Genomic DNA, 18,359 nt, shown 5'->3' on the forward strand with positions numbered 1-18,359 from the left:
GCCGCGCGGCGACCCGCTCACACCGGGGGCCACCAATGCTATTTCTGTGGGCAAGGCCAGCACTCGCGCAGCGTTGCCCAGCCCACTCCGCTAGCTGCAATGAATGCGGAAAGAAGGGGCACTTCGCGAAGGTCTGACTGGCTGGGCCCAAAGGCCAAAAACAAAAGTCTCATCGGGCCCAGAAATCGAACTCCCGGGACCACAGGCCCTGCAACGCGGCCGTGCGGCGGCCGGACACGCCTACTTCCGATGCGTCATCGGCCTCGTGCGAGTCATGGGGGCGGCCATCTTGGCGGCGGCCACCTTCAACACCCAAAACGTGCGACCGACGGCGGCAGCCATTTTGCGAGTCCGTTTCAACCGAGGACTCTGCCCGCAACTAGGAGCGATCATGCTCTATCAATCTCCGCCGAAGCACCTGCGAAACTCAATGATGTAGGTTCAAATCAACGGCCGTGACACCCCCTGCGTTTTTGACTCCGGGAACACGGAAAGTTTTATACATCCAGACATGGTAAGACGCTGCTCCCTGCGCACCTATCCCACCTCCCAAACTATCGCCCTCGCATCTGGGTCTCATTCGGCCCAAATCACGGGCTATTGTGTCGCGAACCTCGCTATTCAAGGCACCAAATACGCTTGTTTTAAACTTTATGTCCTCCCTCATCTCTGCGCCCCCCCGATGCTCGGTCTGGACTTTCAGTGCAGCCACCGAAGCCTGACACTGAAGTTCAGCGGACCCCTGCCTCCGCTCACGGTATGTAGCCTGGCGACACTCAAAAGTTGCACCCCCCCCCCCCTCTTCGTGAACCTCACTCCCGACTGTAAGCCCGTCGCCACCAGGAGTCGGCGGTACAGCGCCCAAGACATGACTTTCATCAAGTCAGAGGTCCAGAGGCTACTAAAAGAAGGCGTCATAGAGGCTAGCAACAACCCTTGGAGGGCACAAGTAATGTCCGCTCAGGAGAAAAACAACGTATGGTGGTGGACTATAGTCAGACCATAAACCGCTTTACGCAACTCGATGCGTACCCACTTCCCCACATAGCAGAAATGGTGAACCAAATCGCCCAGTATCGAGTATTCTCCATGGTCGACCTAAAATCTGCCGATCATCAACTCCCTATCCTCCCAGACGACCGCCCCTATACGGCCTTCGAAGCAGCCGGTCGGCTCTTCCACTTCCTCAGGGTCCATTTCGGTGTCACAAACGGAGTCTCCGTTTTCCAAAGGGCGATGGATCAAATGGTGGACTAGTACGGCTTACGGGCTACATACCCGTACTTGGACAACATCACCATCTGCGGCCATGACCAGCAGGACCATGACGAAAACCTGAGGAAGTTCCTCCAGACCGCCCGGGCCCTCAATCTGACATACAATAAAGAGAAATGCGTGTTCCACACAACCCGGCTAGCCATCCTCGGCTACGTCATGGAAAACGGGGTCCTAGGCCCAGACCCCGACCGCATGCGCCCCCTTAAGGAACTTCCCCTTCCCCGTAGCCTCAAGGCACTCAAACAGTGCCTGGGGCTCTTTTCCTATTATGCCCAGTGGGACCCAGATATGCGGACAAAGCCCGTCCACTCATTAAGACCACGGTTTTTCCCCTGACGGCTGAGGCCCAGTCGGCATTCAGTCGTATCAAGGCCAATATCATCAAGGCCGCAATGCCCGCGGTGGACAAAACCATTCCCTTCCAGGTAGAAAGCGACGCATCAGACGTCACCCTGGCTGCTACCCTCAACCAGGCGGGCAGACCAGTAGTGTTCTTCTGAACCCTCACCGCCTTGGAAATTCGACACTCTGCAGTCGAGAAGGAGGCACAAGCCATAGTGGAGGCCGTGCGGCACTGGAGGCACTACCTAGCCGGTAGGAGGTTCGCTCTCGTCACCGACCAACGGTCGGTTGCCTTTATGTTCACTAACGCACAACGGGGCAAAATAAAGAATGATAAAATTCTGAGGTGGAGGATCGAACTCTCCACCTACATGTACGATATTACATATCGTCCAGGGAAGCTCAACGAGTCCCCAGATGCCCTGTCCCGCGGCACGTGCGCCAACGTGCAAAAAGACCGCCTGAGCGCCATCCACGATGACCTCTGCCACCCGGGGGTCACCCGGCTTGCCCATTTCATCAAGTCCCGCAACCTACCTTACTCTTCCGAGGAGGTCAAGGTCATGACGAAGGCTTGCTAGATCTGTGCGGAGTGCAAACCAAACTTCTATCGACCAGACAAGGCTCGCCTGGTAAAGGCCTCTGGGCCCTTTGAGCGACTAATCGTGGACTTCAAAGGACCCCTCCCGTCCACCAACCGCAACAGTTATTTCCTCACTGTCATCCCCTTCCGCTTCCCCTTCGCTGTCCCCTGCCCCGATATGACCTTGGCCTCCGTAATCAAGGCACTGCACAGCATCTTCACGCTGTTTGGTTTCCCTGCTTATATCCACAGCGACCGGGGTACATTGTTCATGAGCAATGAGCTGCGTCGCTATCTGCTCAACAGGGGCATCGCCTCGAGCAGAGTGACCAGCTATAACCCGCGGGGAAGCGGGCACGTGGTGTGGGAGAACGCAACAGTTTGGAAGGCTGTCCTCCTAGTCCTACGGGCAAGAAGTCTCCCAATCGCCTACTGGCAGGAGGTCCTACGCAATGCCCTACACTCCATTAGGTCGCTCCTCTGTACGGCCATGAACGAGACCCCTCACAACCGTTTGTTTGTCTTCCCCGGGAAGTCCGCCTCTGGGGTCTCACTTCCACGTTGGCTGACGACTCCGGGACCAGTTCTACTCTGGAGGCACGTGAGGAGCCATAAGACTGATCCACTGGTCGAGAGGGTCCAACTACTACACGCAAACCCTCAATACGCCTACGTCGAGCACCCCGACGGCAGACAGGACACCGTTTTCCTGCGAGATCTGGCACACTCTGGCTCGCCCACCGACGCCCCCCTTTCTACCGACGCTCCCCTCCCCGCACCAGCTGTCGACTCCGACAGCGACCCCCCATAGCGCCCCCCAGCCGGCGCCGGCACCAATCACCCTAGTCACCCCGGATACCCCCACCACTCCAAGGCGGGCAAAGGCTCAGACAACTGTGCTCCCGGATATACCACCACCGAGGACGACCGTATCCACCGCAACGCCACCGGAGCTGAGAAGGTCGACATGGGCAATCAGACCACCCAAAAGACTGAACTTGTAATGCCACTTTACCCCCGACGGACTATGCGTTTTATAAAACAGGGGGTGAATGTGATGAATGATATCTGTATATACATGTACCTTTAATGAGTAGGCCCCTTTAAGACCGGGTTTGGAACCCTGGGGACTCTGCCTCCGGCTCCGCCCCCAGGGAACTGTATATAAGGTTACGTTCAGTAGGCAGCCTGCAGTGAGCACACTTCTCGGCAGCTGTCTGGTTCTCTGGTAATTAAAGCCTTTAAATGATCGATCTTCCCTCCTGCGTCGTAATTGAGGGAATCTCACTTCCCCAATTGCTCAAAACATGCTCAAGGCCTAAAGTGATAATGTGTGCATATTGAAGCTTCGGAGATGATGCAAAGAGGAATGTGCGTATCATGGTCACCGTCAAGGTGACGGTCGCCCTGAACATTTATGCGGCGGGGTCCTTCCAGGGGCCGAGTGGCGACCTGTTCGGGATATCACAAACCTCGATGCACAGATTTATCAATGCTGTCACAGAGGCACTATATGCCCAGGGTATCAATACATCCATTTCAATGTGGGCTGAAGGGATGCATGTTGCATGACATGTTTTTGAACACCCCCCTTCCCCAGTGACTTCCCTTCCCTCTGGGCCACTGACCACATCTAGGGCTATCTGCTCTGCCATGATGAGGGGCTGCAGGTCCGGCGGTCCCCCTCCAGTCTTCTCCTGCTCCTGGTGGTTATGGACGGCCTACTACTGGAGAGGGACAAAGAGAAACCGACAGTGTTAGACAGTGCGACTCATGCAGCCTTTTCTGGCACTGTTGGCCGTCCAGACGGAGTTGCCTTTGGCGCTCGCGGCCTCTACCAACTACGCCCAGGCACGACGAATGGCAGCGGCTGGCAACCTCCTTGCCAGGCCGGATTACAGGGTCATCCGCCTCTCCCACGCATCCAGGAGGGTCTTCAGTTCGGCGTCCGCGAAACGTGGGACTGCGTGTCTTATTGCCATCTTGTTGGCTGCGATGGTGTGTGTGGGGAGTGCAGTGTGTATGTGTAACTGTAGCTTGTCAGACTCCTAAGTGTCAATCGCAAAACCAGCGAATCCTGCACCATTTCTCATGAGAACCATCTCCACACCACCCTCACCCCTGGGCGGCCAGGGTGGGTAGGCAGCCCTGTGCCCTTGGCACCAACCCCCCTCTCACACACCTGTAACCCCTTCCATTCCCCCCGGGAGGACAGCTGAACCCCACCCTGCACCACATAGAGTCAGAGTCATAGAGGTTTACAGCATGAAAACAGGCCCTTCAGCCCAACTTGTCCATGCTGCCCAGCTTTTACCACTGAGCTAATCCCAATTGCCCTCTAAACCCATCTTTCCCATATAACTGTCTAAATGCTTTTTAAAAGACAAAATTGTATCCACCTCTACTACTGCCTCTGGCAGCTCGTTCCAGACACTCACCACCCTCTGTGTGAAAAGATTGCCCCTCTGGACCCTTTTGTATCTCTCCCTCTTACCTTAAAACAATGCCCATAGTTTTACACTCACCAACCTTTGGGAAAAGATGTTTGACTACCTTATCTATGCCCCTCATAATTTTATAGACCTCGATAAGATCACCCCCAAGCCTCCTACGCTCCAGGGAAAAAAAAGACCCAGTCTATCCAGCCTCTCAAACCATCAAGTCTCGGTAGCATCCTACTAAATCTTTGCTGCACTCTTTCGAGTTTAATAATACTATTCTTTCTATACTATTATGCTACAGAACTGTGCACGGTATTCCAGGTGTGGCCTTATTAATGTCTTGTACAACTTCAACAAGATGTCCCAATTCCTGTATCCAATGTTCTGACCAAAGAGACCAAGCATGTCAAATGCCTTCTTCACTACTATGTGATTCCACTTTCAAGGAGCTATGAACCTGTACTCCGAGATCTCTTTGTTCTATTACTCTCCACAACACCCTATCATTAACTGAGTAGGTCCTGCCCAGATTCGATCTACCAAAATGCACCACCTCACACTTATCTAAATTAAACTCCATCTGCCATTCATCAGCCCACTGGCCCAATTGATCAAGATCCCGTTGCAATCCTAGATAACCTTCTTCACTGTCCACTATGCCACCAATCATGCGGTGCCAGTGCTAGCCCCTCAACAGTCGCTGAATTGGTCCAGGTACGGCACCGGTTCTGTTGTCGTGGTACTCCACAAACCCTGCTTCGGCATCAACACTTAGTCTCAGGAACGGAGAATCCAGCCCCTTATTTCCAGAACTGGACACCACACACACCACTTTCTAGTAAATGGGGGGTAACTTACTTCCCGATCCGTCTCTGTTTCAGATGGTTGGAAGTCTCTGAGAGCAGAATTCCAAAACAATTTTTTTAATTCATTTTTTCCGGGTGGCTCAAGTAAATTTATTTCCTCCCATTCTCTCTCTCTCTCTCTCTCTCTCTCTCTCTCTCTCTCTCTCTCTCTCTCTCTCTTTCCCCCCCCCCTGCAGCTTTTCAAAAATGTATGTCATCAACATTATTCAAACTATTTGAAGTGCCCAAGTTTGACGGATTGATCACCATGGGTATCTTTTGTGGATTTCTTTTGTTGGTTTGCTGATTTACATTTCCCTTCTGCATTAGTAATTCACTTTAGCCTTCACCAACTCTAGCTGTATTTACCAGAAAACCACCCCTTAAAGGTTGTACAGGAATGGCACAATGTAGATCACTTATTAATTTTCCCTCTGGTCTCAAATTGGCTACCAAGGCTGTAATAATATGTAGACAGACATGTAACTAAAGGGTTAATCAGAACATCCAGCTGTGGCATAACCACTAGAGGGCATTACACGACCACTATAAAACCACAGCTCACACAAGATCTCACCCTCATCCCAGCAGAAGCTGAAGGAAGAACACCAGTGTAGCAGAGATCTGAATCAAGCCATCACATGTACAGCTAGTCAATTTTACTGTGTTGCTAGAGTTCATCAGCAGAGTGTCAAACTCATTTATTAGTTCTGTCATTACTAAATAAATACTTTTCAGCATACTTCGAGGACCCGAGCATTCTTCAACATCGTCTACAGTTAGTAGCGACTTATATTACTTAAACAACGTAATATAATAATGGTTAGCCAAATGAGATTATAAGATCAGTGGATAGAGAAATATTGGGGAGTGAGGGGTACAATTTATCTCTGTATTCACCCATTTATCCATGGTGTCATATCACATTGCTATATCCAGGCCATAAAAATCAACAATATTGAAACAGCAATTTATCCAACATTTATTTTCAATTAACATTTTTTTCCTATTGCATTCCGACAGCAGACAAAGACATTATAGTTGTGGAATGTACTAAATATAGTACAGCAGAAATCCCTGCAACTGTTGTCTTAAAAGAGAGATCGAAAGGTAAAGTACAATACTAATTAGTGGCAAAGTATTTTTTCAAGTTGTTTAATTACTGTATGTGTTATGTGCTTTCTGCACACAAACTCACCAATCACAGACAATAAAGTACATTATTGTATTTGAAGACTGTATCTGAAATGAAAGTCGCCAAAATCCCATAAGCTGCTCTGCCCTTTTGAGAGAGAACTGACTGGTGGTGATTTAACCTTAGGGTCATCATACCTCAGGTGAGGGGGCAAGGTTGAGAAGGCGGGGTCTATATGAATAACCTCAGTCGTTACGGGAATTGAACCGACGCTGCTGGCATTACTCCGCATCACGAATCAGCCGTTCAGATAACTGATCCCCAGAAGATTTACTAGTTACAGGAAATCTAATCTAGGATTCAACAGAAGCACCAGCTGATCACATGGTGCTTTACATCTCTTCCTGCAGTGATGAAAGTGTACACTATTTGCATACTCTCTTAAAGAGATACCGCAACTCCATAAATACTCGAATAAAAGTCACATTGAGTGGGCAAAGTGACATCTAGTGGCTAGGAAGCAGAAATGTCCCAAATTAAATACTTTTGAACCTATTATAAAAGGAAGCTGGTCTGCTAAATAAATTATTCAAACCCGACCCTCTGCTCAATATTTCTAACCTGTGCTGCTACAAAAATTTAGTCTGCGACTGACTTTCTACTGCATTTATCATAGATTTTACAGTGCAGAAGGAGGCCATTCGGCCCATCGAGTCTGCACCGGCTCTTGGAAAGAGCACCCTACCCAAGGTCAACACCTCCACCCTATCCCCATAACCCAGTAACCCCACCCAACACCAAGGGCAATTTTGGACACTAAGGGCAATTTATCATGGCCAATCCACCTAACCTGCACGTCTTTGGACTGTGGGAGGAAACCGGAGCACCCGGAGGAAACCCACGCACACACGGGGAGGATGTGCAGACTCCCACAGACAGTGACCCAAACCAGAATCGAACCTGGGACCCTGGAACTGTGAAGCAATTGTGCTATTTCCTTTGCTATAGGATGCGATTCTCCGGCCTCAGTACGTTCTTGCTTGAGGCCGAAAACAAGAACTACGCCAGACACCAAACCGTTTGCGATGCAACCGGCCCGCTCCCGTAAGCGAAATCGGGATCTCGCCGTAGCGTGGTGAGAAACCAATTAGCACCACTTAAGCCCTATTTCTATATAATTAACGGGAGCGACCCCATATCTAACGGCCTCCCGGGATTCATTGGCCTCCCCAGCAAATGGTCACCCTGGCGCATATTAGTACACCTTTTCAAAAATGTGAACCTGATGGAAGGGCTTCTGTGGGGAGCCGAGGAGGTGAGTAGCCATCTTTGCTCACAAGCAATTCACAAGAGGAAGACCCGGGCGTTGTGGGACGAATGGTCGGAGAGCTACAAGGAGTGGTGACTGTGGGATGGTTCGTCCATCCGCTGCTCCGGACCCGCACCTTTTTTTGTGGAAGAGCCTGCAGACGAATGCAGTTGAACTGCATTGTGTAGCCCCCATTATGGTCACGGTTCGGGTCAATGGCCACCCATAATGGAGTTAGACATAGGTGCCACCATCTCAATTGTTGGAAAGTGCACTTTTGAGAGGCTCAGGATAGGAGTACAGCTTCTTCCATTAGTGACCCCGGTAGTCTATGGGCAGCAGTCCTCTTATTTGCCCCGATCGTGATGCATGGTGATGGCCACTATTTGGAGGTCCACAACTAGCTGCAACGCCTCCATATTGATGGGCAGAAGGTTTCCAAATGGGTTTGGGAGGCCCCAGTGACGTTGGCAAAGTAACCAGAGGTTTTCCAGACTGGGTTGGGGACAATCTGCGGTGCCATTGCAAAGATCCTCGTAGACCCTATGGCACAACCGAGATGTTTTCGTGCTCGCCTAGTTTCCTACACGCTACTGCGGCGGAACCCGGTCAGCTTGATCGTCTAGGGATCATCTGGCCAATGAGGTTTGCGGACTAGGTGGTGCCAGTCTTCTCCTTCATGAAGCCCAATGGCTGGTTCGCCTCTGCGACGATTAGAAATTGACGGCGTCCCAGCTGGACTGGTATCCGATGCCGTGGATTAAGTTTATAAGCTAAATTGGCCGGTGGGGGGGGCGGGTGTCACTCATTCACCAAGCATGTCATGAGCCACGCATACCTCCAGTTGAAGTCTTGTTGGGAAGTGACGGTGCACACACTTAGGTGGCTGTACGAGTGTGCAAAGTTACCTTTTGGTGTTTCGTCGGCCTGAGCCATTTTCCAGTGCCTGATGGAAAATGTTCTGCAGCAAAGCAGCACGGTGGCGCAGTGGGTTAGTCCAGTTGCCTCACGGCACTGAGGTCCCAGGTTCGATCCCGGCTCTGGGTCACTGTCCGTGAGGAATTTGCACATTCTCCCCGTGTTCGTGTGGGTTTCGCCCCCACAACCCAAAGATGTAAGGCTAGGTGGATTGGCCACGCTAAATTGTCCCTTAAATTGGAAAAAATTAATTGGGTACTCTAAAATTTAAAAAAGAAAAAAAATATTCTGCAGGGATTGCCGCGTGTAGTGACCTATCTGGATGACATCTTAGTCATGGGAATGACTGAGCGGGAGCACCTGAATAACCTGGGTGAGGTGCTCGGTCGCTTTGTGGCGTCAGGTGTTCGCCTCCGCAGAGGAAAATGCATTTTTCACACCTAAGAAGTGACCTCACTGGGTTATCATGAAGACCGTGAAGGCTTCCAATCAGTTGAAGACAAGGTGCAAGCCATCGAACAGACCTTACGTGGGGAAGCGCGAAAAAGTTCCTTTCATTCCTGGGGCCCCTCAATTACTATGGGAATTTTATCCTGTGTCTTCCAACTATGTTGGCTCCCCTGTAAAAAGAACCAGGGGTGAGCATGGAGAGCTCCGCCGGAAGTGGCATTCACTGAGGTTAAAAGGCAGCATACTTCACTTCTTCTCAGTTGCTGACCCACTTTGATCCCGCGAACCGCTCTTGGTCACCTGCGACACTTTGCCATATGACATTTGCAACCTGTTGTCTCATTGGATGAGTGATGGTAAGGAGGGTCTGATCGGTTTCATCTCAAGAACACTGGCCTTGGCTGAGCGCATTGAGCTCAGATAGAGAAGGAGGGTCTGGCAGTGGTCTTTGCCAGAAAGAAGTTCCATCAGTATATCTATGGGTCACGGTATTGACTAATCACAAGCCGCTTTTGGGGCTATTCAAACCTATAGTGGCGGCCAGAATTCAATGATGGGCCCTTTTATTAGCGGGTAGAAATATGTTCTGGAACATCGGACTGGGACACAGATTGTGAACACTGACGTATTGAGTATGCTCCTGCTGCCGATAGACATCCGATGCCACCCCCCAGAACTGCCGAGGTCATTGCTACTATGCATTTTATGGATATGGTTCTGGTCAGGGTGGCCCAAATACATACGGGATGAAGACTGGCCCGCTGTTGTCCAAGGTTTGTTATATCGTGTTACATGGGCCAAGCATCGAGCCCTTCCCAATGAGCTGAAAGCTTTTACCTTGAAGATCGCTGAGTTCATTGTAGAGGATGGTGTACTCCTTTAGGGGATGCGCGTGGTGGTCTTGCACAAGGGGCCAGGCCCCATCTTTCTGACCTCCCATAATGGCAGCCCGAAGTGCCTAAGATGAAGATGCTCGCCTAAAGTTGTGTATGGTGGCCAGGGTTGGACGCAGCTCACCCAAAATTGCAAAGTGTGCCAGGAGCAGGAGACGCTCCCATCTGGCGGCACCACTTCATCCCTGGGAGTGGTCGGGTCAGCCGTGAGTACGTCTTCATGCTGATTTTGCTTGACTTTTTCAGGGGTCCATGTTCCTCCTCCTCATTGACGCTCACTTCAGATGATTGGATATCCACAGGATGTCGTCAATGACCTCGAAAGCAACACTCAAAAAGCTCTCTTTTAGCAAGCATGGCATCCCGGAGGTACTGGTCTCTTACAACGGAACACTGTTTACTCATGTGGAGTTCAGGAATTTCATGCAGACGAATGGAGTGCACTACATACGCACTGACCCATATGGATGGACTTTGGTCTTTTTAAATCTTTATATCTCTTTGAACCCACCTCTTTGGATGAACACACTGGATTGCTTTGATTTCCTGTATTGTCCATGTTCCTAAAATTACATCATTAGCTATTGGCTTTGCCTTCCTTTTGTTAGTTTTCATTAAAACCATATCACATTATATTCTCATCTATTTTACCCTGCAGAAGACCTGGTAACCGAACCTTCACTGACTTGCGAAGAATTGAGAGAGAAACTAGAAGCACATATAGCTGATATTGAAGCACGGCATGGTAAAAGTGAATCAGTAAAGCTTGAGAAAACAGTTTCCAAATCAGTAGGTACAGGTAATAACCAAAGTATTTTAATTTACAGCACATCAATTCAAAATTATTTTGCTCATTAATTATCTTTATCACCATGTTTCAAGTTATTTTTAAAACTAGCTAACACACACCATTTTCTAGTGAATGTAGTGAACAGGCAACCTGTTCCCAACTCTACCCTACACTCAGATAGTTGGCAATGCCAGAGAGTAGAATTATCAAACTAATTGTTTTTTTGTTCACTTCTGCAATCGGCTCCTGGGTGTAAACCAGTTTCCTCCTGCTCCACATGCTGCAGCTTGACACATGCCGATTAGTTTTAAAAAAATGAATGTCAGCCCTGCTTTATTCATGCTGATTTTGAAGTGCTCACTTTTGTTAGACTGCAAATTGCCACATTAGTTAGAAATCACCAAGGCTCTAGCCCTGGGAGGGAACTTTTAATCTGTCCATTTTGAATCACAGGATATGGCTGTTTAAAAGTGCATGAAATTTGTGAAGATGATGTAACTTCGGCCAATTACATTACATTCACCAATGTACACTCAGCCCACCCACACTTTAGAGTCAGCCATTAGTAGATAAGTATGTGTGAGATGGCTTGTCAAAACACCTGATTTTTGAAAGCTTGTTCTGTTTTTATTGGGAAACTTGCAGCCAGGTTTTATGTACAGTGCAAGTGGGGGCAGAGGTTGAATAATGCATCAGAACTGGCCACTTTGGCATCTGGTAACGATTTGTGTGTGTCCACTTCAGCACAAAGTATGAAGTAGCTATTAAACCTCAACATGTTTTTGGTAGTTGCTCCTAATCAAGTAAAATTTTGATTGTTTTTAACGTTAGGAGTGCAAAATAAATGTGCCACCTTTACTGGTCTAATGAACAGCTGATCTTTGCAAACCAGAGGGGCCAGGCTTGCTCCCCAGGACTTCCCTGATTTAATTATCTCAGGCCGGCCAATGGTGGAAGAACTACAATTGTCCTTAGAACCCTGAGTTAAGAATAGGGAAATTCAGCCAGGCTGCCTACTTCTGTTGGGGCTTCCAATGATCACAGTGTAAAAATCTGGCGAGGTTAGTATAAGACACAGCCATGTTCTCTCCCATGGTCAAATAGCATACTGAAAGTTTTAATCAAGACACATGTGCCAAAACTTGAGTCTGGTGACTAGTATGCCTAGAACCCAGCAAGGAGTCAACTACAGCGAATAAAAATATTTCACAAAAACAGCAGAGGAGAAAATTAAGAAGAAAGTTACAAATAAAATGGAGTTTGCTCTTGTACTCACTTCAGTCAGTTAAGATTTGAAAGGAGACATGTATGAATTGATCATTGTAAACAATGCATTTCCACCAGTCTCCAGAACGTACAAACTTATAGGATATAAATCAAAGGAGCCCATCTTGCTGTGTTGCACCAACTGCGTGTTTCTTCATATCTTTTAAATATTACATTATTTTAAAACTTTCTCCCTACTGCTGTTTAGGAACTTCTGATTGCTTGGTTTATCAAACTGTACCATCTGCTGCTGAAAGAGACTTAAAAAAGAGATCAGTTCTGCAGTCATATCCTGCACCACCAAAGAGCCCATCACCAGATATTGCAAGTAGTACAGCCACAGGTAATGACTGCCAAACGGCGAAACATCAGAAAAATATTTGTGTGATCCAGTGTATGTGTTTTACATAATCAACTGATCTTACAGTAAGAGTTATAATTGTATTTCACTATTTTAAGGGAGAAACAATCTGAGAGGGAAAATAGGGGGCGGGAGTGGGGGGAAGGAACACCCACACCACAGCGAAGAGAAGGAAAAAGCTGCATAACGCACTGAGGGACATGGGGGCCCATGTGCGGCAGCACAACAATGCTGCAGTACAAAGGGCGTAACCGCCATGCCAGAGCGCATCTCCGGCCTCGTTCCATCCTTGGGTATGGTACTCGCTAAGTGTCCACTGCCTCAGGCAAAGGGCAGCTCTGACCATATCCAAACTATGCTGGTCACGGCAATGTAAGTAGACCACTTTTCTCTTTTGTTGTATTTCTTTTCTTTCGCTCTGTTTTTGTCTGATAACGCTAATTTTCAACCACATGTATAATACAAGGGTGCAAATTATTTATAAACTCAGTTATGATTAATGCAACTCTACAAGTGAATGGCATGATGATTAGACTTGTCATAAATGAAAAACTCCAATAAAAATATTTAAAAGAAGTATTTCACTATTTTAACCAGTATAATGTTTGGCTGCTGGATGGTATATAATGGTTGAAAAATTTGTCAACATTTAGAATTTGCATAAAACTACTAAATATTCATAAGTTGTTTATTTCTGTACATCAGAAAGCTGATTAAGCAATGATCAAAATCGTATAGAGAGAGAAGAATTTTCGATTCTGCAAATGAGCCCTTCCAGTTAAAGGGGGATTTTCTGGCTGTTCTCACCAGCGGTATCTTTTGGCTCTGCCAATGGCGAACCCCCACCGCAGGTTTCCCAGTAGCGGGGGGTGGATTCAATGGGAAATCCCATTGACAGCGGTGTGACCAGGAGATCCCCTCCTGCCATGGAGAAACATGCTGTGGGAACATGGAAAATATCCCCATACAAAGCATTTTTACTTAAATATGCAAATCTTTGGAGGGAGTGTTGGTATACTTGTTTTATTAACCATCAACTGCTTATAATGGGTGTGATTTACTGGCCTTATCGCACCCGACTCGGGATGCAAAGAGGTCGTTAAATCTTTTGCGAGGCCTCTCCCGAGATTTACAATGCTCATTGTGCCTTGCGAGATCTAACGACCTTGTGAGGCATCACGATTTGGATCATACCCACAATGAGTGGGGTCCAGAGTTCCATATTCAAGTGAGTAGTTAGCCTCACTTGAATATGTCTCTGCCGGAGTTACCCAAGGTGCGGGACCTAACGGCCTCGCCTTGGAGACCCCGGTCGGGTGGTTGTGCTCTAGGCAGGGTGATATCCTGGCACTCCCGATGCCACTTGGGCACCACAGCACTGCCAGCCTGACACCCCGGCAGTGCTATCCGAGCACCCTGGCAGCGCCCCTTCCAGTGCCAAGGTGCCCATGTGGTATCTTACCCGTGCCAGGGATCGGGGCTTGCGGTGCTCTGTCCTTATGAGTTGGGGTGTGAGGAGCTCAGGGACCCCCTATTTCGTACGTTGGGGCATTGGGGGGCCCCGAGGCCGCTTGGAGGGTCCCTTTTTAAATAGCCACCTCGATCTCTTTCTGCACTGGCGAGCTGAGCTCGTTAGTGCAGGAATTAGTTTTAAGTGCGGCCTCAGTGGGGCGTTCCTCGGCGGGGCCCAAAAAAGAAGCAGAGTCTCATTTAATAGCGAGGTCAATCTCAGTGCTGCAAGCGCTGGGAAGCATCCCAGTAAAGGCGACCACATCAGGACTCTGTTTCTTTTCCATTAAATCGCGCCAAAGGGGCTGGTTTAGCACAGTGGGCTAAATCACTGCCAGAACAATGCCAGAGCACGGGTTCAATTCCCGTACCGGCCTCCCCGAACAGGCGCCGGAATGTGGCGACTAGGGGCTTTTCACAGTAACTTCATTGAAGCCTACTCATGACAATAAGCGATTATTATTATTATAAGTAACGACTGTAAGTAAATTACTCAAATTGTAATTCAATAAAACACGAATATATTTTTTTAGGTGTTCAAATTAATGTTTTGTGTTTTGTACTTTAGTTAAAGTTGCCCTGCTTCCTACTGGTGATGTCATGACCGTGGCACTTCCCATCTGCCTCACGGCAGGGAAGCTGAAGGAACAATTTGGAAAAGAATTGAAAGTACCAGCACGTGTACTGCAAATAACATGTGACGGTAAGCCTGAAGCAATTAAAGAAATTGAGCGAAAGAAACAATATGTGCGTTTACTGAATTGCTATCAACTGTATCATTATAGGTCATGGAATGTTCCAGCATACCAATTGGTCATTTTGCCCCATCAGTTTTGGGCCAATGTTTTATTGGCATGAACCACCTCTAAGCCCACCACGACTTGCTCAACTAGTATCCTTAGTACTATACTATTTCAAACAACTTTCTTTTTGAAAGTACTCATGGACTCTGCTGGAACAGCAGTTTGTGGCAGAAGATTCCACAATCCAAGCATCTGATTTTCTTAACCTTCCATTTAGTTATTTCTGTGATTACATGCTCTCTCATTATTGACCTACAGGTTAATCTTTAATTTTCTTAATGCCTTTTATCAATTCAAGAACCAAACTCTTTATGCACCTGTGGTGATATGCATATGCGTAGCAATGTATATAGTTGGATGTACGACCTCCGACCATCAGGTGGGGGAAGGTAATCCATCATGTGACTCCACAGATCGGGAGTTGGCAGTAAGCCGTACTAGTGGACAGTCGCATTAGACGTAGTTCCAGGAGAATTCACTTATTTGTTACTGTTTGTAATATGTTAGTTTTGTTAGTTTGTTAGTTATCTTTACATGTGTTAATTTTGTTAATAAACTATCTTACTAGTCAAAGAACTAGATGTTCCGTGTGCATCTTTACCACGGCCACAACACAGAACATAACATGGTACCAAGAGTGTAGAACAATTGAAGAAAACTACAGAGAAGGTGGGATGAAACAGACTGAAGAAAGAAAGAATTCTTCCACCTACCTGGTAAACTACAGGGCAACTGGAACCCAAACGCGGAAAGACTGTGAAGTTGGAGATTGAAGGCCTGAAGGCACCTCACCAGCTTCAAGTCACTGATAACGTAGATGAGAATTAGCGTGGTTTTAAGCAGCCATTCTAACTCTATGTTGCAGCCCTTGGCCTGTAGGCACAGCCTGATGAGAGGTGTATTGCTTTGCTGCTCAGAGTAGCAGATCCTCAAGCCTTCAAAATTTATAATACCTTTGTGTTCAGCAGCGAAGTGAATAGCAAGAGCTTCGATGAAGTAATAAAATACTTTGATCGACATTGCTCACCGAAGAAAAATGAAACTTTTGAGTGTTATATCTTTCACACACGTACTCAGAAGGCAGACAAATCTTTTGATAATTTTGAAGGCGCAGTCATGCAATTTTAGTACTTTAAAGTCATCGATCAGATAGTGTTTGGGATGTCAAATGACAAGGTACGTAAGAGGCTATTAAGGGAAGTTGAGCTTCACCTAGAAAACGCAATCAAGATTTGTCATGTTTGCGAGCTAGCTGCGCAGCAGATTAGCACACTCAATCTGAAGCATTTTGGCTCAAATGTGGATGAAGATGCCAATGCAATAAGCATTGTGACTCAAATGAATAAGAAATGTGGTTCCAATGTGGGATGCCATTTTAAGCTGCCGACTGGGTCCACCATTTTATGCCAGCAAAGTGGCAATCAACATTTGCCATGACACTGTCCAGGATTTGGCAAGGTGTATTCCAAGTGTGCTGAACAAATCACTTTGCGAGGCAATGTTTTTCACGTCCATCAGTGGACCAAACAGGATCAGTCAACATGATTGATCAGATTGAAGACCTGTTTTTCGTTTATCAGAATTCGACTGAGGACACGATGAGTCCGAATATGCAAAGTGAAGAAGTCTTATCTGTTGTAGCAATAGTGATCCTGACTCCATGGAAGACAGATGGACGATGCCATTGATGATTGATGGCACTTTAATTAAATGCAAGCTCGACCCGGGAGCGAGGGCCAACCTTATCATTTTGTCAGATTTGAATATGCTGAGTCAAACCGACAGTCGTCAATCAAAGAAGACTGCTGAGAGACTACAATGGGAAGGAAATTGCTTTGTTAGGCGCATGTGAGCTTGAAGCGTGGGTACACAACAGAAGTAACGTTACCACATTTTCCACGGAAGCATGTGAGGCACTGGAGCTGGTTGAATGGCTGTACATTCCAGCCAGCACTACGACAGAGGATGATTGCAAATGGCAACGCGATGAAGTGGCACAGTTATCCGGTGAGATAAAAGCAAAAGTCAAGCTGGAGGAAGATAAACCAAATGAAGAGATGGAGGAGCCTATAGGAATTCCAGAGTTATGGTTAACAGTCTTCAAGAATGTGGATTTGCTCAGTGACATGATACAGGAGCATGATGATCCCATCCTAAAGCAATTACAAGTCACAATGCTCCTGTGAAGTGCTTTGGAATGTTTGATTATGTTAATGGTGCTATATGAATACAAGTTGTTAAACCAGTATATTTTTCAAAATGTTGAGAAGAATTGCATTGGCAATTTTTCATTTATATTAGGAATGTTGCGCTATTATCATTTTGAATTAATGACTAAAATTTTGTACCTCAGCCTGATACGTATTCCGAAGCATCTCATGAAAAATTGAGTGTTGATGAATTAACATTCTTCTCTTATGTTTTAGGCAGAACGGCTAAGGATTCTGAAACACTTGTAGATTTAGGAGTCAGACCACATGGCTCTATTCAGCTTGAACTGGCATCCGCTGAACCTGAAAAATACCCAATCAAACTAATTAGACCACAGCAGGAACGTGCCACATCTGATGTGATAACTGTCAAATTTCAAAAAGGTAATGCAAAAGGATGCATCCCTATGGATATTGGAGACTTGACCAATCTGTTCAAATTCGTACAAGAATGCAAAGCTTAACAGCAATTAGTTTTATAAATGGAGAATTCGGATTCTGGAGCAAATGAATGAACAAAATGGATCTTTAAAAAAATTCTTGACCATTAAAAAAAATTCTTGACCTTTTTTGTTTTTGTAACCTTGTACATTGTCATCATATGATCAGTTCTTGAGTTGTTTGCTGCCTGATGCTTACAGAGAATAATTCAGTGACTAGGTCACACTTGAAGTGCAAAGGGCAATCACATTTTCATGCAAATATCCTTGTTAAAGGATTAAAAAACTAGAATGATGGCCTCCATTTCCATTCAAGTTATGTGAACAGCATGTTCTATGTTATTGGCTCAGAATTACCTGACCAGGTGTAAGTAAAAGTACATTTTGGAAACAAAAGTCCCAGAACCATAGCTGTTCACACACAAATGTCTCAAAGTATCTTAAGGTCTTTGAACAACCAGCAATATGCTGTTTTAGTGTACAAACATGCTGTACTGGGGAATGGTAGGAGATGGACTAACACCTGCAACTTCTCATTCAGGAAACTTCCAGTCTCAGTTGAATTGTCATTCTGTTTTCTCAGGGGAGGCTGGTAAGAAACAAGAAAACAAAATATAGGTTTCACTCACCTACTCAAGTTGAGTTTCACCTTCTGTTCAAGATGGTTGGGATTCTTTAGGGTTTGCCTGTTTTCCTAAGAAAGCTAATTAAAGTCGTTGTTCGTTTAAAAAAAAATCTATTTATTTACAGCTCTATGTTCATCTCAGTAAATCTGCATGAGACCGG

At 46.7% G+C, this 18,359-nt stretch overlaps 1 protein-coding gene across 5 annotated transcripts in view; it reads left to right on the forward strand.

Annotated features, from left to right (window-relative positions):
• The window catches only part of iqub (IQ motif and ubiquitin domain containing), a 101,163-nt gene that overhangs the window by 27,916 nt on the left and 54,888 nt on the right, over positions 1–18,359 (forward strand). For 3 of the 5 annotated variants that reach the window (XM_072484467.1, XM_072484472.1, XM_072484470.1), the window contains exons 6-10: positions 6,513–6,599; positions 10,853–10,993; positions 12,459–12,593; positions 14,689–14,823; positions 17,350–17,517. In XM_072484467.1, coding sequence (XP_072340568.1) covers positions 6,513–6,599; positions 10,853–10,993; positions 12,459–12,593; positions 14,689–14,823; positions 17,350–17,517 — 666 coding nt within the window. The remainder of the gene's footprint in view (positions 1–6,512; positions 6,600–10,852; positions 10,994–12,458; positions 12,594–14,688; positions 14,824–17,349; positions 17,518–18,359) is intronic. The other 2 variants (XM_072484469.1, XM_072484471.1) reach the window with 2 other exon arrangements.

This window comes from Scyliorhinus torazame, chromosome 19 (assembly GCF_047496885.1).
Source record: "Scyliorhinus torazame isolate Kashiwa2021f chromosome 19, sScyTor2.1, whole genome shotgun sequence".
In the NCBI taxonomy this organism is placed as follows: Eukaryota; Metazoa; Chordata; class Chondrichthyes; order Carcharhiniformes; family Scyliorhinidae; genus Scyliorhinus; species Scyliorhinus torazame.